The 24,354-nt window shown below is 41.6% G+C and overlaps 1 protein-coding gene across 4 annotated transcripts; it reads right to left on the reverse strand.

The window, feature by feature from the left end:
• Positions 1-1,923: 1,923 nt before the first annotated feature.
• LOC127370508 (calmodulin-regulated spectrin-associated protein 1-B) lies at positions 1,924-24,281 on the reverse strand. 4 transcript variants are annotated; one of them, XM_051412632.1, is made up of 20 exons: positions 23,902-24,281; positions 23,122-23,321; positions 15,863-16,125; positions 13,942-14,103; positions 13,779-13,859; positions 12,332-12,364; positions 11,139-11,280; positions 10,479-10,618; positions 10,296-10,392; positions 9,471-9,597; positions 8,867-8,952; positions 8,408-8,483; positions 5,844-8,256; positions 5,616-5,752; positions 5,271-5,479; positions 5,013-5,075; positions 4,577-4,664; positions 4,357-4,478; positions 3,747-3,865; positions 1,924-3,618 (listed from the first exon to the last, which is right to left on the reverse strand). In XM_051412632.1, the coding sequence occupies exons 2-20, from the start codon at positions 23,318-23,320 to the stop codon at positions 3,328-3,330; spliced, it is 4,848 nt and encodes a 1,615-aa protein (XP_051268592.1). In that variant the 5' UTR covers position 23,321; positions 23,902-24,281; the 3' UTR covers positions 1,924-3,327. The 4 variants fall into 4 exon arrangements, with proteins under 4 accessions (XP_051268592.1, XP_051268593.1, XP_051268594.1 ...); XM_051412633.1 differs by lacking the exon at positions 12,332-12,364; XM_051412634.1 differs by lacking the exon at positions 5,013-5,075.
• Between the last annotated feature and the right edge of the window lie 73 nt (positions 24,282-24,354).

The following is a 24,354-nucleotide window of genomic DNA, read 5'->3' on the forward strand; positions in this document are numbered from 1 at the left end:
TCACATTCAGTACAAAAAACATGCATGGCTACACAACTATAACTCAGAGGTGTACAGGTAATTTCTTGGACTTGGTGTCTGCAAGAGTGAGCCTTTCTAAAATTACCATACAGACTATTCATGACTGGTCAGTTTAATTTGGCACACAAGGATGGCCAAGGAAACAGTCTAAGCTCAGAGTAGATTTGTTCTTGTTGTCGTCCTAAATGATAAGCAGAAGACGATAGAGGTCTGTATGAAACATACTGTATGAAAAAAACCAAAACCAAAATAAAAGGTGGAATAATTGGTGAGAGAAAAGTTCTTGTTAATGGAAAACAGGAAGGCGAAACAAAGAGCGACGGGTGAAAAGAAATAATTATGTGAAACAAGAAGGAAGGAGCTGCGTGACTAGTTGAAGTTGAGTCACAGAACTGGCACTCAAAACTGGAGACGAGGTCTAATCAGACAACTCAAGTGAAAACACCTGTGTGATTTAACTGTGGGTGTAGGGGCTTGATATATATTTGATGTGGAAGAATAAACAACAAGAGAGAGAAATGGTGAATCACCATGACTTGTAAAAGCATGGCTGTCTAAAAACACCACCTATTTACAGAGGCAGATCTAACTACCTCCAGTTTGGTGTCAAATTTAACACATTAGTTTATATTGATTTTAAAAAACAGAACGGATACAGTATGTATTTGGAAAAATGTCTGAAGATTTGGAAATAAAACAATTTATTGATTTCTAAAGCTAACTTTAGATATTTCTATTCAATGCTTTACTGATGTGCCTCAATAATGTGATATTTTTTAGGATTTTTTTTTCATTTGGAGGCTTTTCCAAGCAACTATTGATATATGTGATTAAATCAGCATATGTATATTTCTGCCACCCCTTAAAGTCTCCAGTCCACCCTCTTGCCACCCAATAAATGTATTCATTTTTAATTCATTAATTAATGTTTATTTAGCAGGGGCAATGTACAATACATATATTGTACCAGATATAGCTAAAAAGCAAATTTTCATCTGTAATATTTCTTCATATCCGACCCTGCCTATTTACTATACAGTTTCTGTCTGCCACTTTATTTGAGTATGAAATTAATGCTTTCTGCATTGGAACAAAAGTAGTGTTTATAGCGTGTACACTGCTTTCTGCTAACAAATGCTGGTAAACTTTAGTTTCGGTTCACTCCTACAGCGTCATTTTTGGCCCGCAGCAGGCAGCTGTTTTCAGTGAAAAAGCTCTAACATCCCACTGAACACTTCCTCCTTATCACCAAACAGCAGACAGACACAGATATCGTCTGCTGAACATGGTGGAGGTTTCCACATCTGAAGGGCCACCTCAGGTGTCGGTATAAACTAATAATAGCGCTAAAAGAGAATTAATATTAGAGTCATGGCAAAAACCCCCCACTGAAAATGAATGATAATGTTCAAAACAGTTGAATAAGCAGAGTTCCCCATATTTAATGTTAATATATATCTGGTTTCCACTGTCACCAAGTGGTCATAAATTACAAAAAATTGCAGGGTTAGGGTTTTTGGAGATACACATATCCACTTTCTTGGCAACTTTCTTGAAATGAACATGTTATATCTTGTTTTGTCTGTGTAGTAGAAATTATTTATGGCCCAAACAGAAGTGTGTATGAGTGTGATTGTGCATAATAGTGTATAGTAATTTATATATGAGCGTAACTATGGTTTATGACCTTACAGACATTTCATAAATACTCTCTAATCTCTACCACATCCAGAGATAAAGAGGGAGAATAGAGGACAACAGAGAAACAGAGCCAGATAGAAAAAGAAAAAGAAGAGAGTGAAAAGTGATGGCAGATGGTCAAAGAAAGAGCAAGCACCAGATGCACACACTGTATACACACAAAAATGCACACAGACCCAATAACTTGAGCAAACACACACATTTCATCAGAAAACATACCTAGTTGCATTTTATTATATCTCTTTAAAATAAATAAACATAAAATATAACACAATGAAATAAGACTCGTAACATCTCTGAAAGCCTGTAACAGAATAAACCTCAAAATAGTGCCTGCTCTTTAGTAAACATAACTTGTACGTAATGTACAAAAAATACTACTCAAAAATGTACAAAATGCAGCAAACAAATATCAAGTATTGTGCAGTTTCCCCCCTCCCCACGTTATACCAGCTGCTGACAGTCAGTCATTACAGGGAAATTACTAGTGTTCAGCGCCAGAAGCTACATTGAAATTGTACATCTCACCAGAATCCTTTGAGCAGTTAATGAGCAACAAAAAGCTCAGTGGCACAGCTCAGTTAATTTTGGTTCAGCAATATGAGCCAGTCTCTGGGATCTCAGATGGCTCATATGGGTGGTGGAATATAAGTATGAAGTTAATACAATATAATGCACTACTGAAAGGGTATAATGCACTGAGTCTCAAAAGCGCTTCCTGTTTGGAATAAATACTAGTATAATTTCCCCCAACTGTAAAAACATTATTTCTCTTCCACTGTAACGGCAACACATAGCTTCCAAAAAACTAAAAAGAAAACAGTTTTGTTGCTTTGCTCCATTGTTCTGTTGCATGATAGATGTTGTTAAAGCATAATCAAGAGAGTGAGAAAACACATTCAGAGCAGGATGCACAGGCATTCAGCTCTCCCCTTCCCTGACACAAAGACTCACACACTTCCCCAAACACACTAAATAGAAAACAAGACTGGACATTACCACTCACTGACATCCATTCCATACTCACATAAAAAAGTTTGCTCAAAGCTCCCTCTTCAGAAAAGCACTGACCAGTAGTAGTTACCGGTGAATAATAGGGGCTCTGTATGTGGAGCCTGGATTAATCACAGCAGTAGGGTATTTTTTGCCAAGCTGAAATAGCTTACAAGACATCATCGAGTTAATGTTCACCGCTACCTGTCTGTAGTTGCACTTGGTATCAGTAGTAAGTAGACTCAGTGGTATTCGACTCGAGGGTCCGTCTCTTCACTGCTACATAAGAATCAATCCATCGTCAGTGGTGCCTAATTAATGTAGGACGTATCCACAAATCAAAACATAAAAGTGTGACATGCAGAATAAAAAGCTAATAAGACGAAAATAAAACAAAAAAAAATGTTAGAGCATTCAGCTGGCAGGAGTTTCATGTTCTCGCGCTGCCACAGACTGACATCTCCATTAATAAGAACATCTAACTCCACCTGTCTAATGACATGTCATTCACATGATCGCATGTCAATCATCTCAGAGATTATTGGGTCCCGCCCAACAGTAGTAGATAAAACACAAACTATAACCAGTGTTTTCTTTCACTCCTCCTCTTTCTCACTTCCTCCTTGCACTCCCTGGTCTCTTGACCTGCCAGAGCTGATTGTGGATGGTCAGGGCGTCCACGCTGACGGACACAGACTTGGCAGGGATGACGTTGAATTGCTTGCGGTCCGAGCTGTATTTGTAGAGCTTGTCGATCATCTTCCGGGTGATGGCGCGTGGTCCTGTGCCTGTGAACTTGATGATCTCCTCGGTGTCGGGTGAGTAAGAGTAAATGGCGCGGAACTGGCACCCACCGTCGCGGAAGAGGATGATAAGGTGATTGGACTCGCACTTCTCCAGCTCCTGTGATCAATGACACAGACACAAAACCTTTCTGAATACAGCCAAACATGAGCAAAAAAAGTGGCATAACTTCTGCATCTTCACAATAATTAATCACCAATAAATACATTTCAAGTGATCACACTGACCTCTAGAACAGCATTCTTCTGACCCTCATTAACCCTTCCAGCCAGACAGCAGTGAGCGATGGCATTGATGATGATTGGCTTGTTGGACTTTGAGCTCGGCTCCTTGAAGAGTTTAGGACCTTTAACAATCAAGATGTAACAAAACGATTAATATGATATGTGTCTGTAAGTGTCTGAAGAAATAGTTTTGGGAAACATGCATACAAGTTAGATGAGAAGATAAGTACCACTTTCATTTCCATGTAATTAGTATGGAGCTGGAACCAGGAATCGATAAGCTTAGTTTAGCATAAAGACTGAGAGTTCCCAAGGAAAAACCACAAGTTACTGTTTTTACATTTTGTCTTTTTTTTTGTCGGAATTAACGTGTTAAATTCTAAGCTAATCAGCTGCTGGCTCTGGATTCCATATTTACTGCACAGGTATTGGAGTGATATTGTTCTAACTCTATGCAAAAAAGAAAGCAAATAAGCACATTTCACAAACTATTTCTTTAAAGCAAGTGACAAAATCATCTTAAGCCTTGGTTAGGAAATGTTCTGCACAAAAGTTTGCTTTGTGATGGCGACGGGTAAATAAATATGTAGTCTTTCTCTGCATTTGTGCTCACCATTGTACTCCATTGACGTGATGGACGAGGCTATAGAGCCGTTCTCCCAGTCCCTCTCCATGTTCCTGCTAGACGCCCTGCTCAGCATAGGGAACGACTCCATAGAGCACACAGATCCAGCCCTGCAAGGCACACTTATAGGTCAATCAGATGACTACATGGGTGGACAAGATTGGAAGAGATTATCCCCCACACATACACACAACATGGGAGGTCTCACCTCTGTGACTCCGCCCCTCCGGAGATGACACTGTCAGCCTCAGTCGCCAAAGAGAGCGTCGATCCTAGATGACTGTAGCTCAGATCAGCTGAAAATGACAGCGACAGCAGGATTAAGTTGCTTAAATAAACAAAATAACACTATTGTTTATCCATTCCACACCAGTTCTACTGTATGTACTGTACTGACAAGCAGTGACCCAAATGAATAATGTAATGTTACTCTAAATACAGAGTACAACCCTGTGAATAAAACAAGGGATAAAAAAGTTGCGTAACAGGCAACAACAAAATGAATAAGTCAGAATTGAGTACTAATATTTATCTTCCTAGTATGTAATCTATAGCTGACACTCCAAGGGTTTATTGCATTAATTGTTTGAATGGGCTGTGTATGGTTGATATTAACATCATGCAGAGCAGGTTAGAAGGTTCACCTCCCCTGCTGCCTGCTGCTGAGCCCTTCGCTTTGATCAACATGGACACCTTCAGAGAATTACCTGCATAACACACATGTAGACACTCAGAGGATGACGATGAGTCTACACAAGGTGAAATAAACTGAAAATACACGCACACACACAGCTAAACAGATGATACAACAGCATGCAGACACACTACTCTAAGCTGACAACAAATAAAACATGGAGCACTAGACAAAATGTACACTGTTTAAGTACTAAAGGTGTTCTTACGTGTGGTGGATCCTTTGGAGAGGCTGTTGGACTCTTCGCGATGCAGTGATTTAGGCCTGTTCCTGCGGGACTTAGTGCGTGGGCGAGGCTTGACCAGACCTTGCTCTTCCATCAACGCCTCCTGCTTCCTCCGCAGGTATTCCTGCTTTATAAGCTCTCGTCGCGCTTTCTCCTCCTCCTTACGAACACGGTCCTCTTCTGCTTTACGCCTTGATGAGAGGGAAGGAGAGTTAAGACAGAGAATTTAATTACATGACAAAGATACGGCCCTGCACACATACCTGCAGACTTAGACAGTTCCTTCTCCTAATAATCAATTTGTGAGTGTGTGAAATGAAAACTTACCTGGCCTCATCACGTTTGAGCTCACTCTCGGCTTCTTGCTGTTGTTTGCGTAGTCTCGACTCTTCAGCTTTGCGTTGCAGTTTGAGGAGGAAGGCAGCACGACGTTTCGCCATTTCATCCTCTGCTTTCTCATCATCCTAGAAGATAAAAAGCAGCAATCATCTTTAAGTTAGTAGCTATGCTTCGCTCACAGTGCACACATAAAAATGCAGAATTCCTGAATTATACCTTAAAGAAGAACCCCAGCATATTCTTCTGCTCGCCCTCTGCTGTGCCGTCTGTAACATCTGCACTGCCATCCTCCTTAAGCTGACCTGATAGGTCAACCTCAATCAGTTGACCCTTCACCTTAGTATTCTCATCTCCACCCGCAGCCTCTTTCCCTGAGTTGGTAACATTGTTCTCTTCTTGTTCTGCAGCCTGTGAGGGAGACATTGATGTACTGGAGATGACTTGTGGGTCCTGTGATTGCATTTTGTCCAGGGATTGCTCAGTTCCCTCTCCGCTGCTGTGTTGGTTGGGGTCAACTCTGAAGGTGGTGTTTCTCTGAATGCTTCTCTCCAGCCTGGAGCTATCCACAATACTCCCTGTCTTCTGGTCTCCACCAGAATTTTCTCTAGGGGACTGAGCATTGGTCTTTACAGGAGCCGTCTTGCTGTTGTCTTGAATATGTTTTTGCTCCGAGGCTTTGCTGCGTTGGCTGGAACTAAGCTTGGGAGGACGGCGAGCAGGGGCAGAGTTGCTGCCACTGATTTCTACAAAGTGAACAGCAAAGGATCTGGAGTCTGAGGTAGTGGATGTTGATTGTGTTGTGTCGGGGGTTATGACAGGGGTTATGACAGGGGTTATGACAGGGGTTGTGTCTGGGGTTGTATCTGGGGTTGTGCTCGGGACGGATTCTACACGTTCTGGAGGTGACACCACACGCTTCATCAGCAGATCTTGCTGCAAAGAGAGCTGCATCATCTGGTGCTGAATGGAACTAATAGCTTCATTGAGTAAATCTATGGAGTGGGAACACTCATTCAAGTCAGGTTCAGCCACATTATCCTGAGACAGGGTCTTTAACCTGTTGTCTCTTTTCATCTGCCCTCCCTCTGTTTGACCTGCCTTTGCTTGGACCTTCAGAGCATCAAGACAGGAGTCATCCCTGCAGGACTGGGGCTTCACTCTACTCTTGTCAGCTAGTTCTACAGATTCAGAGTGTTTCAGGGGCAGGGGAAGTGTATCACTCTTCCCCCCACCCTTCTTAACAATGTTCAAGAACGCAGCTTTCCCTAGCTTTAGTCGCTGCCGCGCCGATAGGGTCTCCATCTTCTTCTTCTGATACTCAATAGCACGTCTTTGCTCTTCTAGCTGCATGTGAAGTTGCAGCAGCTCTGAAGGCACTACTGAGGGACTCACCACCATATTCTTCCCCAGCACAGAAATAGGCTCCTTCCCTGTCCAGCTAGAGGTACAGTCACTCCTCAGTTGCCAGGGAGGGAAGGGCGCAACCTCAGAGCCATCTGGTGTGGTCTTCTGAGAGCTGCTGGTACTTGAGTATCCATCACGGAGACCAAGTTTAAGGAGCTTTCTCTCTGCAAAGCTGGTCATCTTGACACTGGTGCTGCCTGAAGCGCTGCAGCTGCTCGCCCAGGATATGGTGCTGAGGCAAGGACTAGAGCGTCCACTGCAGTCTTCCTTATCGTCCCTCTCACTAACCTTCGAGTCTTCTCTCAGTTTCACTGACTCACCATCTCCCTCTCCAAACTCACACACCTCTCCTTCCTCTAAGTATTTTCCCTTTCCTCTCTTCACCACCTCTTTAGTCAGCTCCAGCTGATCGTCCTCCTCCTCATCTTCCTCAAGGTCTGCAATGTCAGAGTCAGAGTCATGCCCGACCTCCATCGCAGTGGAGAAAGGACTATGGGTCTCTGGCTCTCCTGACAAATGAAGGAAAAAGCCATGGGACTGTTTGTTTCCAGACTGAGAGATGCCTATCGACCCCTCTGTGGGTGGCCTCAGAGAGCTAGGGAATGCGTCTGCCACAGGTATGGGCGTAAAGGTACTTCTGTTTGACTCAGCTACGGGGGATTTCCTCTGTGAGGTGCTTGGGACATTGGTGGTTGCTTTCCTAGCAGCTGCTGCTGCTCCTCTACAGCGACTCTCACCACTCTCCTCCTCCTTGTTCAGGCTGATGCTCTTCTCTTTGGCTGGCTTAGGGATGGCAGGCATCAAAGGCTCCAGATAGTAGCTGTCTGCCTGGCGGTCGGGAGTAAAGGGACCCAAGTCAAGACGAGGAGAGCAACGAGTATTAGAAACCCTTGACGTGGAGGGCGCACTCTGGATTTCCAGCTCATCCTGTTCCATGTCACTCCCAAGTCGACGCCGTGAAAATGCAGACGGGTGGATTACAGCAACCAGTTCCTCCTCTTCTATTTCCTCCTCCTCATCCTCTATGCGCATGTGACTAAGCAGGCTTTGACCACTGAGTCGGTGTGGAGGCAGTTGAGGACACGTCCCCAGGATGTGTTTTGGGGTGATGCTCATAATATTGGAGGCCAAGCTGTCTTTGCTGATGGAGCGAGCTAGGCTAATATTGTCTGCATCATCCTCCAGGGGACAATGCAGAGCGTAGGGCCCCGGCTGGGATAAAGGCCTGGACAGGGGTAGAGGGAGTAATCGATTAATGTGAGCTAAGGATAATGAATCATGAAACAACCGTTGTCTGTTATATCGGAACCTGCTGACATATGAAATGCAACCATAGTCAGTACAGTAATTGTAAAGGCTGTAATCACACTACTCACCTCGGCCTCCTCTCCGGCCAGGCCAGTATTGAGCCTGTATCTGTACGCGCCATAGAGTTGGACCTATTTCTCAGTTCTGTACAAAGAAAATATGATCCATATTACAAAAAGGACTTCTCAAACATGTTAAATTAATTGTGGACGATTTTCATAACATTCATTGGAGAATGAACTCTCAAGATAGAATATAAAACTGACCTCAAACAACTGATATAACAGAAGAAGTGCACTACTTTGAAATGTTACACCACTAAACATACAGGTGAAATTATTTAATTTACAACTCATCAAGTACCTTGTTTTTTTGTTTGAAGTGGACGTTCAAATAAGGAACGATACAACATTTCACCTTCAAAGAACAATCAGAAGTTCTTCCTACTCTCTATCTTCCCTCTCCCTTTTCAGTGTTTAAAGAATTTGTTTGTGACTTGAGGAGGCTGAGTAATTTTTTTATATTACCTGAAGTGCTTTCCTCAGCCACTTTCTGTTGTCTCTGTCTCAGCGGCAGTAAAGAGTGAGAAGGGCTTAATGAGTCTGGTTTTGTGCTGTAAGGGAAGAACAAAGAGATTTGACTTTTAAAGTTAAGCTGCTGAAATAAGAAAAAAATGTTATTATACTGAGAAATATTTCCTAATAAAACTCTAATAATGTGTATCTCAAATAATGTATATACTAACGCTAATGTAGTGTGAAGTTTTTATTATTATTTTTTTCATATGTTAAGATCAGAGGCATAAAGTACTGTGATAATGGCCAAAAACTGCTGGTCTTAAAGTTAGAAAATTACTGAAGTAAGATTTAAATGTACATCACACATGGAGGCTGTTCATATTTTTGTATTTTACCATACTTACTAGTGTATGAGTGGTAAGACTCATGTAAGTTTTACATTACAAGCATACAAATGTGCAGACATCAATAAAAAACTAAAACAAGGTTTAGGCATGGGGCCTTTCTCAGAACTCTGATCTAAAAAAAACTACAGTATATCAGTAAACCTGTAACTTGAAAGTAAAACTGTTCTTGTACGGTGTTACTGGAATACACAGTTACTGGATAATACCTGAGGTCCGGGCTCAGGGGTGTGGTCAAGGTGTCAGCAGAGTTCGATGATGTCAGGAAACTACGCTTAGTGACATTGGAGATGGGAACATGGGGCCGTGAACTCTTAGGCTGCAGCAGCAATCTCACTACAAACATGGTAGAAAGAGAGATTAGCCATTAGAAGGGATGCTGTAACAGCCTGGACACACTGTCCACATCTGCAGCAGCACCTGTGCATCGCGGAACACCTTGCTTTTTAGTGCCCATGTGCACAGGTTAGAGCAGTCACAGGCGGCATGAGGCATGAGGTCTTAGGCGTGGCTGCAGCTGCGCTTCACTAGAATAGAGCTCTCGCCTATTTTTTCAAGAGTTAAAAAAGAGCATGCAGTACCCGGCTAAAATAGACAGTGAAAAGGATCTGTTCATAGTCATACTGACATTAAACCGGCGACATATACACCTTTTACAACAGTTTCAGTGTCTATATCTGCATCACATGTCACAGACATATTTAACTCAACACCTTCTGTATACATTTCAGATTAAAAGCCCTCTAGTGTTTCTGTGGACCGAATCCAGTCATTTGTTAACAAGGCTTTTATTGTATTGTATCAAAGGCAAACTCAGTGTAGGAAGAGAGGGCTGGCAGCAGCAGCGCAGCAGCAGAAACGCTCTCTGTGTGTACACCACAGGAGTTCCACTGCAGGAGTTCAGCAAGGTTGCAGTCACGCACTGCTCACGTGGGCAATTTGTCCAAGCCATTACATAGCACACTACTGTTTGAAAGAGCCAGCAGCAGCTCAGTAAATTACAAAAATATATCAAAGTAAAGTGCATGTTATACCATCTCTGATTTCTTGAAGGTCCCTGGGCTGAACAAACTCTGGCTTCACACTCTCAAACCACCAGAAGAGCTCAGCAATAAAGACCATCACATTATTCTGAAAGACACAATGATCAAGGTCAATATAAAGACATCATAATGTCGTTGGATCAAGTATTTTCTGGTTCCTGTTTTTGGGTTCACCTTTAGTACTGGTGGAGAATACAGCATGTCCTCAGGTGTCAGATAGAAGCATTTGTTCAGGTATTCATTCGAAAACTCTTTCAGTAGCTGGATGTTGTACACACTGTCTGCTATAGAGGGAACCTCCTTCAGACAGATATCTGCACAGAACAGGATATAGTGGTCAACACTATCAGGTGAATACTGTATGCTGTAATAGTTTTGGGAAATGCACTTTGCTTTCTTGTCGAGAGTCGGATGAGAAGATCAATACCACTCTCATATCTGTACACTAAATATGAGAAAAACAGCTAGCCTGGATCTAGCTGGGAGGTGGTATAAAAAAGGAGCTATAATGTTTAAATAGTGTGTTAGAGGTGATAGTAGGCTGATTTATTTAGCCTACCTTTACAACTAGCAAGGCTAGCTGTTTCCCTTTGCATCCTGTCTTAAAGCTAAACTAAGCCAACACTCCTGGATCTAACTTCATATCTAGCGTCCAGATATGCGAGTAATCTACTCATCAAACTTTTGTCAAGAGAGCAAATAAGAGTATTTCCCAAAATGTCAAACTATTCTTTTAAAGGGTCATATAACAACAACAGCAACAGAGAGGTGGGCTGTGGCTCAAGGGAACAACCACAGTATCATATATCTTTATTCAGTCCAGTGTTACTGTACCCTCCAGTCTAATGAGTTCTGGGCAGTAGAAGTGGATCACAGCCAGCAGAGCCGTGCCGTCGCACACATCCTTCAACAGGTCGTCCAGCAGAGGGAAGTGCTGAAATGTTCGACCTGACAGGTGATCTCTGCGGTAACGCACCTACACAGCAAGAGAGGGCACACATTTAAACAAAGTACACACATTTATCTGATCAGAACACTCAGAGTCATATGCTCACTTGTCACATACAAACACAACATTTCTCACAAATTATCCTGTGGCTGTCTTTAACACATATACTGTAGAGTAAGTGTCTGTAACTGGCATCCAGTGCTTCATGGTCTTTATCAGATTAGGTCAGGTGGAGCTTTGCAAAGTCTTTTAGAGGAGTACCATGTGCATCTGACCTGTCATGTGGAGAAATAATGTGTGCCTTCACTCATAAAGACTGATAAAGATGTTCCATTTTCAGGTAAGGGTGGGTTTAGTACTTGCTGCATGTGATAAATGATTAAAAAAAAGGGGGAAAACAATAAAGGTCTGGATGAAATTAAGAAAAAGCTCAATGGTGAGTACATTACCACGCGAGAGAACTCCACAGGCTCCAATAAGCAGTGGGCCAGAGCATGAAATATATCAGGCTGGTGAGGGAAGAAAGAAATGATTCGGAGGAAGTTAATGAAATGAGGCAAGCCGTGACCGGATGAGTGGACTTTAACCACTGGACTCCAGACAGGTTGCTTTATGGCAACAATAAGTCAGAACTGCCATTGCTGGTTAAAAAGAAATGAGAAAGTGCAGCAGTGTGTTATTGTTTTTGGGGGGAGGGAAGGTGATGAATGTGAAAGCTCTGCTCTGCAACTGAAGCAATTGCTAAAGGGTTTCATGCAACGTAAAAAAGCAAACGAGCAGGGGAAAAAAAGTCTTATGAGCTTGCTGTTTCTTCCTTTGCCACTAAGGGGCACTGTGTCATCTTTACTGTGCACATCACTGACTTTATACATCACTGCATTCTCTGGAAAATTGGTCTTAATTCACCTCAGGCGTTTTTTGTGTATCTCAGAAGCTATTATTTTTAGTTTGTCTCCTTTTTATGCCGTCTGATATGACCATTGACAGTACATATAATCTGACACTGACACACACATCTCAAACAGACATACACACACACTGTACGCTCACACAGGAGATTGCTAGCGGTTGCACTTACAGGTACAAGCTTCCAGTACCATTTGGAGGGAGACTAGTATCCAAGAGGCAGGAAGGGAAGGAAAGTTTTGGGAGACACAAAGAGGAAGAGCAGCAGACAAGTCAAGGGTCATATAAAGTCACAAGGAATCAGATCATCCCCTGTTGCCATGGAGATAGATCTGATCTTAAAGACAACTGGAGAGGGTTAGGCAGAGAGAGTCAAGAATGTCTACAGGCTTTTGAGCATATTGTAACTATCAATTCATGATTTCACTTCGTGTTGTCACATTATTTCAGACTAATGCAACCCCATTACCCTCTAAGAAGCAGCCTATCAAGACACTGTGCTTACACTCGTCTTTTAGCAATATACAGCTTTTCTGACTGGTTGAGGGGAACCAAGCCGAGTCAACATAGTGCAGAGGTTTTCAAACTGTGTGGCGTGCCTCCCCAGGGAGGCGTGGGAGAGAAGGAGGAGCGCAGAGTCATAGCTCAATCAAATGTGACCACGTGGATATGACAAACTGTGTCTTACACCTCAACAGGATCTCCGTTCTCCATCACAAATAAATGTCCATAAATCCACTCAGAAGTCGTAGAAAAAAGAAGCTCCCTATAACTCCAGAACCTGCCCGAGAATCATTGTGTTTTTTAGTTTTCTTCCGTATCGAAGTAATCCAGTAATAGAAGTCTGTACTACTGTCATTGGACTATGGGTACATTGCAAACAGGAACGATAGAAGCAAATTCACAATACTTTTACATTTACATTTTGCTAATTTGGCAAAATTATATCTGTTTACATCCCCAAAGCCGCCCAAATTAAAGAAAATATAATTCCAAAACAACAGTTAAGTAAAAATAAACATGAATCCATTAATAATATCAATTATAGACTTTTTTATGTTGCACTATAAATATTTTTGACAGTACTTCGACAGTATGACATGTCCCAACATCAACATAGTTCTTATATTCTTGGAACATGACACTTTCCACTATCCAGAAACATACTTGCCCTGTGATGAAAACCTGTGGACATACAGACAAAAAGTCAATAATTTTAAAATTGCGCCTCAGGTGGGGTTGTTGGGGGTTTTCTCAATTTTGTCCAAGGAAGAGGAGACACAGTGTCAGACATAAGCTATCCACACTTGGAGCGCCAAACAAAAAAAAAAAATAAAAAAATACATGAATCTGTGATCAAAAGGTGATGTGAGGTGCTCATCAGATCACAATGCAAACAAGATCCAATGACTAAACCTACACACCTAGTTAATACACCCAGTGAGTAAGTGAAGCATGCATGTAAAATCCCAGCCAGAAGGACAATAAACAAAGGCAACGACATCACTAAAGAAAGACACTATTCAACAGATAGGGGGGTTTTTCTGAAGCAGTGAGAAGAGACAGACAAAGAGAGTGTGAGGCAAGGGAATAAAACAAAGAGACACTCAGGGTGTTACCTTCTGGTGGCTGGGAGACTCCAGCAGATGTTGCTTCATTTTCAGCTCTTTTTCCATGATCTCCCTCATCTTTATGTTCACCTGTAGCAACAAAGGTACTGGCGGTCAAAACGAATACATGAAGGCACAAATGCACACATTAACACCCAGGTATGGTTCTTACCTTGTTGATCCAAAAGACCATAGCGTCTTCCAGGTCAAAAGGCAGCTCCTTGGAGGCACTGAAGTTCGAAAATCGCTTAACGCTGGACACCACCTTCTCTATGCTGATCATCTCCACTATATAAGCCATCATCAGGGCATCAATAAGGTGGATGTGGGAGCTCTGGAAGAACACACATTTTTTGTTTTCTTTGAACGTTACAATAGAAACATTTCCTGCCTCATGTCACATTTCTGTACAATGTAAATATGTATCGGAAAACAAAGGTCTGTTTATACCGCATACAACTATTGTACCACATTATTAATAGTAGTACATGCAGTATGCATGCTTTTCTGTTGACAGTGAAGACAAATCAGATTTTACAATCACAAGAGTGAGAGTTAAGAGGTGCTCCATCACTGAGTTGCCATGGAAACAGGGCAGAACTTCCTGCCTGCAACATGCAGCCTTCTAAGAGCAAAATCCTTGTCAGCCTGTGTCATTATTGTATGACTCACACCCTGTTTTTTATTGGTACAAAAAGTCCAAGGGTAAGCTAAGGCTGTACAAAATGAAAGTGTGAGTTTTGCTGGAAGCACTGGCACATTGATTTCTCTTTTACTTAGGGTGATTTCATGATAATGGAAAAGATAGATATCACTAGATTAACTCATTCTCAATCAACACTTCCTAAGATGACAGTCGGATAGACGGTCAATTAATGGTTGTCGAAGAATCTATTCCATCTAATGATGGTCTCTGTTCAGTTTCTCCACTTGAGTTTAATATGAGTCTATGTAGCTGAGAGCAAATATTGCATTCATAGTGACACCTAAAGACAACATAAACTGCTGCTTCTCAGCCAGCTTGTTGCCTTTTGTGTTTTCACACCTGTGGGATATGACTAATACCTCTGAAGAATGGGTTCATATAAATGACAAATACTGAGCCTTTGGTTCATTTTTGCTTCATGAATATTTTAGTAACACACTCTAAAACCTGAAAAACACATTCACTGGTGCATTATTTATTCCAATACTCCAATATTTGGCTCTGGAAAACAAAGTCACAATAGCTCGTTACCAGATGGCAAGTGTGGGTTGCCAGTTCACTAGGTTATACTACTGCAGTGATCATTTCCTGAGTGGCTAATTATCTAACAATTCTTAAAGCCTTATCAATTGAATTTTTTTGGCATTTGGAGGCAGTGTAACAAATTGTAAACCCAACACAGACATATTATCAGCTTATAAAGTAGCTTTGGTGAACGTGTTAGGAATCTTGATGAATGTAAGTCCAACATTCATTCTCCTTTTAACTTTTCTAACTCTTAAGGGAAATATCTGGCTCTGCAACTGGTAAGTGCTTCACTTTGTTGTTGTCTAACTTTTTCAGTCTACCATTTGTTGCTAAGCAGGTAGACAAACAGCCATCTGCTGCATCTGAAAACACTGATGAGAACGGTGAGACTGATCCAAAACTGTAAAATTGAGGGCCTACAATGTAACGACTGAGAAAGCACTGTTCTTTCTGACACGTTTGACCCTACACAGTATCATCGATCCAAACATTATGTTGAAAAACATACGATTTAGATGCAATTAACGATAACATCTATTAATGTTAAAACAAACTCTGAAAGGAAGGAAATGCCAAATAAAGGAATACCAAAGGCTTTTAAAAACCACAGAAAGGCTGTGATTTCAATGAGTTGATCTAGTGAAAATGATACCAATCACTGATGCTTATCATTTGAGTGACCACTTGAAGCACACAAGACTCCTAAAATACAGACAGCATAAATCTGCATGAACCAATGTGCACACAGGACAAATATAGTTAATACGCAGATTACAGGTTTCAGAATACATTAGGATGGGCTTGGGTAAAAGTCTATAACATCTGTGATCTAAACTAGACATAAGGTTAAGCTACCCACCATCTTGATGGGAGCCGAGCTGAGGTCCATATCAGAGACAGGCATGTTGTCTTTCTGCAGGACATAGATGCTTTTCCTGGACAGGGCCTGGATAACAGACTGATGGCTTTGGAGTGAGGCGGCCTGCTCAGCGTGCAGGATGAGCCCACACACCCGGCAGTAAAGCTCTCCAGACAGCAGCAGGTGGATGATGGGGGGCTTGATGTGTTCCTGCTCATACTGGTCGGTATAAAAGGGGTCCCGCAGGTCTGCAGGGATGTGATCTGGAAAGAATGACAAGCATATATGTATTATTAAATGAATGTGTACTTTATGAGACGGGGTTAGGTAGTGTGGTTTTTTTTTACTTATTAAGTCACAAATCAGACCATGTATCCACACTATTTTTGTGCCGACACGTGTCCACCACTGCCTCACCACGTTACGTAACAGAGAAGAACCCAAGACACAGACGTTCAAGGTATTAGACTGTCTTAGAAGAAACCAGTGCTGGAAGAGAGCACTGAGACAAAGTCAATGGTTAAAACAGTATGCCAGGTAGCAACCCTGAATACCAATAGGTGGACCAGAGGCTTTAAGCCAATGAGCTAACAGGACTTAGTGGGGATACTTAAGCGGATGGTGTTGTCCCAGCCAGCCTAGTGTTTCCCTGCTCATGGGGCATCTATTTTTATAGGTCTTGGACATGTTAATCCAGAGTTAAGGCCTGAATCACTCATGAAATGTAGCTTCCAGCACTTTCTGGGTAAATTCAGGCAACAGGGAGACTGTTGTCTGATAGAGTTAGCAACTGTTATGGTTATATATGATGAAAAGGAAAGGAAGTGAATGACTGGAATTAAAATGGGGTTCAAGATTAAATCTTGAATGATTAATATTACCAAACTGAATTGTTTTAAGAAAAATACCTCTTTTAAGAAAGATTTGTCTTATATTAGCTGTTTTGTCCATTATAACAATCAGTATTGATTACATTTCACCATCCAGATCAGCTGTGGTGATACATGGAGATGCCTACTTCAGTGAACATAACTTAAAACAATTAAGATACACATTTTGCAAAATACAACTTATTCTCTTTCCTACCAAGAGTTGATGCTATACATGAAGCTACAGCCAGAAGCATATTAGGGTTCAAGAAATAGTCATAAATTGTAATTTATACACTTCAGTTTTTGCACGGAGTAAACAAACAAGATATATAACAAGCTTTAGAGGTGCTTGTATCATTGGCTCTAGCTTTATAGTTAATGCACAGACATGAAAGTGCTATCATTCTTCTCATCTAACTCTTGGCAAGAAAGCCAAAATCTTAAACTATCACTATCTGACAACAGAGCAAGCTACTTTCTGGTGCTACTTTGACCTACCATTAAAACTGTACACACACTTTTATAATGCATAATGGTCATTTTGTAGACATTCATCATTGGTTGCAAATTAGAAATTAGGCTTTAAAATCCCCATATTTAATAAGAGGGGAAAATGATACATAGATCAATATTCAACCACTCAACAATGGCCTCATCTCTCATTTTGCTTCACGTTAGAAGCCAGCTGACTGAGATGAACTGGCAAAATAAAATCCATTAGTGGAAAACAGACACACACACACACACACACACACACACACACACACACACACACACACACACACACACACACACCAACCTTAGCTGGGTGTTTCATAACAGACTGCTTGTTTGGCACAGTCTACCTACAGTATCTATCTCACTCTCTGCTGCTGTGTGGTGCTGCCATATGGGCATGAGAATCTCAGATCACGTGAGAAATTGCTCATTATACATCCTTCCAGTTCTGCCCTGATGTGTCTCATTTGTTCCTCTCAACAAAAGCAAATCTTGCATGTCTCCCCCATGCAGATTTGCAAACACGTCTCTCTTTACCCTGCCACTGCCAGGCTGAAGAGCCTCAGCTGTCCCAGAATGCCCTCTCATCCTCCCCAGTTGCCGTGGAGATGGTGATGGGGGATGCCAGCATGGCCGGAGGTGGGGGCTGGGTTGCTGTCCCATCTCCTCCTCACCAAGGCCTGCTCATTGGATCATTTTATGGTCCCTGACATCAGGAGGTGTGGGTGTGGGTGTGTATGCATGAGTGGCGTGAAGAATTGTAGGGGAGGGGGAACTGCTCTCTAATCCTAGTTACTAATACTTAGATATTTATTATCCACCTGATCCAACTGTTAAAGCCCACCCCTGGTGTGCATGTGTGTGTGTGTGTGTGTGTGTGTGTGTGTGTGTGTGTGTGAGGGGAAATCAAGAGGAGGGGGTGCAGGGAAAGCCTTTGTTCCTATTCTTTCAGACACAAGGTCAGATTGATCAGCAGAGATCTTGCTGACAGTCAGGGCGAGGCTGTCAGACTCTGCAAGCTCTGCAGGGGAAAGACACAACTATCCTCTCCAATAAGAAGGCTTAATGGAGGATCCTCCACAAGACAGTATGTTTGGAAAACACAGACTTTAAGCCGATGTACCCTGTAGGCACACTTGGAGGTCTGACCCTGCAGAGACAATGAAAAAGCTGGTATATGAGGACAATCTGTCAGGATCTTTAGTTTAATGGAGCTCATACTTTCGATGTGCTATTCCACGAGTGCTTTATTCGCTGTAAACGTAAATATAGTTTTCACTCTCATCATGTAGTGTGTGGTTTGATTTAATGGCAGTGGTACTTCACTGCATGTTATAATTACTATACGTGCTCTCAGCAGCCATGTTGTGGACATCTGCAGTTCTGTATTGTTTACATCTCATAATATAATTACAGCCATTATTAGTTAAACGTACGATATGTAATTTCTGCCTTTATGGGGTCTCCCACAACAAAACAATAAGAACTTTGATGATGTTGTGAAGAAGCGTGCAATTGCGGGAGTTGTTGTCTTCACCACTATTGCTGTCATTGCAGTCAGCTTCTCTCGATTAGGATTCCTTCAGTGTTCATCGTTCAAGAGTTTTTTACCAGGAGCCCAATTATTTGCAGAGGTTTCCTCCTCTCCAAAACCAACCAGTGATTAAAACTAGTACCTTAAATATCAGTGTTATTCTGATGCTGTCTGGCAAACAAAGGATGCTTTTGAGGGGCTGTGAGCCGAGCGGCTGCTAGCATTTGCACAGCTTGTGTCCTTCATCCTGTTAAAATATATAGTTAAAAAGGATCAAGATCTAAAAGGCATATTGTAAAAGTGTGGTTTAAAACTGGATAAAGTTAGATAAATAAGCCCATTTATGACAGCTTCTGAAAGACAACCACAACACTGACACATGCACAAAGGGGATATGATGCCATTGACAGGCGACTGGTGAAACACACTGTTACTTGAAGAAAATAATGGACTTTTCTGGAACTTAGGAAATATGTATTGCAGAAAATATATCTTAAATTTAATTTAAAAAACGAATTAAAACTACATTGCGATTTAAGTGTACTACACACTTTCTCAGTGGCAAATGTCATTGATTATCATGTCATAGGTCTAAACCAACAAACAAACAAACAATGAACAAAGACACAAGCCTTCACGTCCAATCCCATTAAACACTTAAACATGTGACTGGCTGTGATGACTTTCACACCAGCACACAGAGACAACACAGTCCTCCCAGCACTGCTGTGTTGGTTGGTTTGCACTCTAATCTAATCTAATAATCTAATAAGAGTGTTTTGGTTCTTCTGACCTCCACACTGATTATCAGTGACCAGGGATTGTTTCACAGAAAACAAACATAAAACGGACACATTGTATTTCAACACGAGATGTTTCAAAACAGGAACACACTGCCTTTAAGTAGGGGTTGTTTATTGTAGACATTATAGGATTAACAAGAATAAAGCATTAAAGCTTTTTAAGTAGTTATAAATTGCAATTATGCTGCATTATGTGTCAGTGGGAATTAATTCATCAATATTTTGCAAGAATAAACTATAATATATTCATAAGCTCCAGTCAGTTAGCTGTCTTACGGTATCATAGTCTTTTAACCAAAATATTTAATTCTTGCCTAAACCTAAATTCCAAATCGGTTTTGGTACAGCATCATTGCAATGGCAACACAGAATAAGAAAGTATAAGGGCAAATAAAGTTGAGGGGCATCTCAAAGGTACCAAGCCTGACTAGGACGCACCAATCCGATTGGTATCAGTGCAAATTTCTTTGTGTCTGTCATTTTAAAATTCAGTGTTTCCCCTATGCGTTACATTCCTTCAATGGTGGCCGTTGCCAAGTCCCATGCCACAGTAATCCCTGACCTAATGTTAACTCACATAAATGATTCCAATAAGTTCTTTGCAGTGAGGTATACAGATATTAAATGGCGGAGAAAGAGAGCACTAGCATCGGATCGGTACATGGATCATTAGATATGAGTTTTTAACACAAAAATGTCAAATATTTCCTAGTTTCAGATTCTAATTTGTGAGGATTGTCTTATAAACCGAATATCGTTGGGTTTTGGACTGTTGGTTGTACAAAATAACCAATTTGAAGTTGCCACCTTAAGTTTCAAGAAACCCGTTGATTTTTCTGCACATTTTTTCCCCTTGTTTCTAACATTTTGTAGACCGATTGCGAAAGTAATCAGCAGATTTATCGACAATGAAAATAATCATTGCCGCCCTACATAACATTAAGATGGGTAGTGACTCTCACCAGTGGCCCCACCAAAGGAAATCAGGGTGAATGTCGGAATGGGAATAAATGGGTTGAGTGTAAAGCAGGAAGAACTGAATAGCTGATAATTCCATACAGATTATGGTTGCAGAAGGTACATAAAAAAAATCAAGTGCGGTTGGGTCATTTTATTTCAACTGGTACCTGAGTTTATCAAAAAAAAAAAAACTAAGCTATAGTTGAGATATACAAAACTACACCGATTGTACCAGCTCTACTGTATGTACTTGTTATGATAACAATCAAATCATATAATACTAGTACTGTAAGAGTGCAAGAACTCAGTCTATCAGCTGTAAAGGGCTCGTAAGTGTCCCTGGCACACTGACGTCAAGAGGAGCCAATCAGATTAAGGGAAGCAGGAAGCCTGACAAGGGAAAGGGCGATGGTTTTGTGTTTATTATGGGCATCTGATCTCTGCCCTGGAACAACACAGCGTTGGGTAACAGAGAGGCAAAGCTGTGATCAGCGAGACAGAGCTCTGGATATTTCCAAAATCTCTGTTAAACATAAAAATGCTCCAGCTGTTGGGAGATTAATGTGATCGGTCATACTGATGGTGCAATCACTGGATGAGTCACGTATTTGGAATATACTTCAGTATTCTTCACTTTCATTTTCACAATATCCTTAATGATCGACTGCTTTTAGGGATTTGTTCCCTCTCTCAGATTCAATTTACTGAGTCATCCACTGCAACACAGGAGACAGCACTGCAGGGCAGGAAACACTTAAACTACAATGAGTCTGGCTCATAAAATGGATATGATGACAAAGATTTTTCCTTCACTGAATCTCTGTCTCAGTGTGGCCTTCCAAAAACTGATAACAACACCACTAGCAGAGCTGCATGGTCACATTCACCAAAGAGCAGTCAGTGAGTGACACAAAAACCCACATTCAAGGAGTCATTTGCAGACGTTTGCTTACAGACTGGCAATGTGGAGCAATCGTTTTTAATGTTTCAGTAGGGCTCGTCAGAGATGGCAAGGCTAGTGACCTGTGTATAAAAGACTTTGGCTGATTGTGCGATGTCGGCCTAAATCTTCACTCACAATCATCAAGCTCTGGACTGCTGCTTTAATGTCACGGTATGAAGAGCTCAGGAGGTTTATTTACATTTACAAATGACAATCTTAGGGATGTTACTCAATAACTTTATTTCAACATTTCTGGGAACTGAATATTTAGACAAGATGTATTGTTATTGTCTTTTTGGACCATATAATATCAACGCTGTTTCTAAATGATACCAAACTGAGCAGGGGTTTTTTCTGCAGTGTTTTATAGCGGCAGTGAGCTACTTCACTTGTAAACAAAGAGCACTACACTATACTTTTAGAAGATAAAACATAAATCTTTATGAGAGAACAGCAAATGCGTAATTTCACAGAGCAAATGGTGTATATTTAGTGTATGTGACTACTGTGCGGGCAGTCATCTGATATCTAAATGGATCTCAAGACGAGATGCGTAAAGATATGGGTGGCTCACTGCGTCGGCTACACAACTCTCTGGGTTAAACCCTGTTTTAGGCCTCTATTATATCAGATGGTAATACCAGTATTCCAATATAAGGCTGCAAATAATGATTAATTTCATTATCAACTAATCTGCTGATTGCTTTCTTGATTCATGGATGACGACATGATTTTGGTCAATAAAATGTCAGAAAATGTTCAGAAAAAAAGGTTTCCTAAAGCCCAAGGTGGCTTTAAATGTCCAAAACCCAAATATATTCAGTTTACTTTCACATAAGACCACAAAAAGCAGCAAATAGTCACATTTAAGAAGCTGGGCATTTTTGGTTGAAAGGTGACTTAAAGGTCCAGTTTATAACTTTTAGGAGGATCTATGTAATATAACAGAATGATATATATATATATACATATATATACAGATGCTGCAGGCTGCCTTCCCTGGAGTCCACCATGTTGAATCACCATTTTTCTACAATAGCCCAGAAGGGACAAACTAAACACTGGCTCTATATAGGGGCATACTAGTTTTTCCTTTGTGCTCGGAAAGAGAGGGTGAAGCAAGAGAGATGTGGACCTTATATAACAACTGTGTATCAACACCACCACCATCTCTACATCCTCTCATGCACAGGTCGTGTACATTATGTACTATATATTCTATTTCACTGATACCAAACTGATGTGACTGGCCTTTAGAATATCAGCTAATAATACAAGTACTGGTAAAAATACAGCTACTGTATGCGTTGTTAAAAGATGTGTTGTTATTTTAGCCTTGGCTTAACTGTGATAAAGGCTGTTTTTGTTGTTCTGTAAGACAGCGTGCAACTGTTCAGGCTCAATCGACTTGGATTTTTTGCATTAACTAAACTGTTCATGCAACCACAGTGCAGAGTCTATATTAAGGCTGTATAGACTATAACATGTGCAGCTGCTGATATTTTATCATTAATGTACACATTCACCCTAGGCTGCATAGCTAGACCAGACTAAACTGCATGAGTTCAGTTCTCCAATGAATAAATAAATAAGTATTTTAAACAATTCAAAGTCTCAATCGTGAGAGGAAAACAAGGGGGAAGCCTTACCTATACCATAGGCTTTGGCAAACAGCCAGCGGAGATTTGCGTCTATTTTGGCTCTTGCAGAGTCGTAGAGCTCCAGCGGTACAACCTGAGCCTCCATGCCTCCTCCACCAGCATCATCCGCCGCCGCCGCTGCTGCTGCTGCTGCGGCCGCTGCTCTCCTCCTGGTGCTGTCCCTGCCAGCACTCACCTCCACATTCATCCTGCACGGAGGAGACACAGAAACATTACTGCCAGTCGCAGGCCGACGGCATTACATCATCGATATAAGGAACAACAACAGGGGCCTGGCTCTCTGACAGCACCTGCTCCCTGGATAACATGAAATACTACACATAGACTCACCTTGTTTAACCTGCTGGCGCTGTAGCTGTCTGCTGCCAAGTCACCACGATTCTTAAGCTTTGACCATATCTATATATATATATCTATATGCACTTTTAAATCCCACCCAAGCATCCTTTATTTGCATATTGTTTCGGCTGAGGTTCAGCTGGTGATGTGGAAGAAAAAGCTGCACTTTGGTACCTGAATGAGAGCTGCTCATTGGGTTTATTAGCCACCAAACATCAAATAAAATACTAGCTTTCCTTGACAGCTGGTGGTAGTTGGTTATTGTCCAGCCAGGTCCAGTGGAGGCTGGACGGGGGGACACCAATGAATGACCCAACACCAACCTCGCACCATGTAAGTTCATTCGTTAGCTAAGGTTAGCTACAGCTAAACTACGCACACACCCCGAAACATAAACCGACATAGCACGAACAAAAAAAAAAGCCTCACCTCTAAGACTGCATTGGGTCCTCTCAAGGCTTTTTAGTGTCTGAGATGTGTTGTTAAAACGCCGACATGATGGCTTCGGGTGTTAACGGTCAAATAACGGAGGGACTCCTCCCTGCACGGCGACACGAAATCTCCGGCCTCTCAGGATAAAGCTGGCTGGCGGCTGATGGTCGTTAATCCAATAATAAAAAATCTGTTTGGCAACCATCCGGATGTATGTTTTCGAGGAAATTATCAACGTACAAGAGCCGGTGGTTTCATAGTGTCGCTGCCATCGCCTCAGAGAGAGACAGAGACAGAGACAGAGGGGTAGCGGGTCTAACGGGCAGCCCTGTTGTCGGAGCCTGTCTCTATGGGGACGACTGTGGTCTTCTGTCAGCTCGGCTGCAATACAACTGTTCACCTGCTGGGGGCGCTGCAGGCCTGTATCAACGGTGGTCTGGTCTGGATGTT

The sequence above is a fragment of the Dicentrarchus labrax genome, unplaced genomic scaffold (assembly GCF_905237075.1).
Source record: "Dicentrarchus labrax unplaced genomic scaffold, dlabrax2021, whole genome shotgun sequence".
Lineage (NCBI taxonomy): Eukaryota > Metazoa > Chordata > Actinopteri > Moronidae > Dicentrarchus > Dicentrarchus labrax.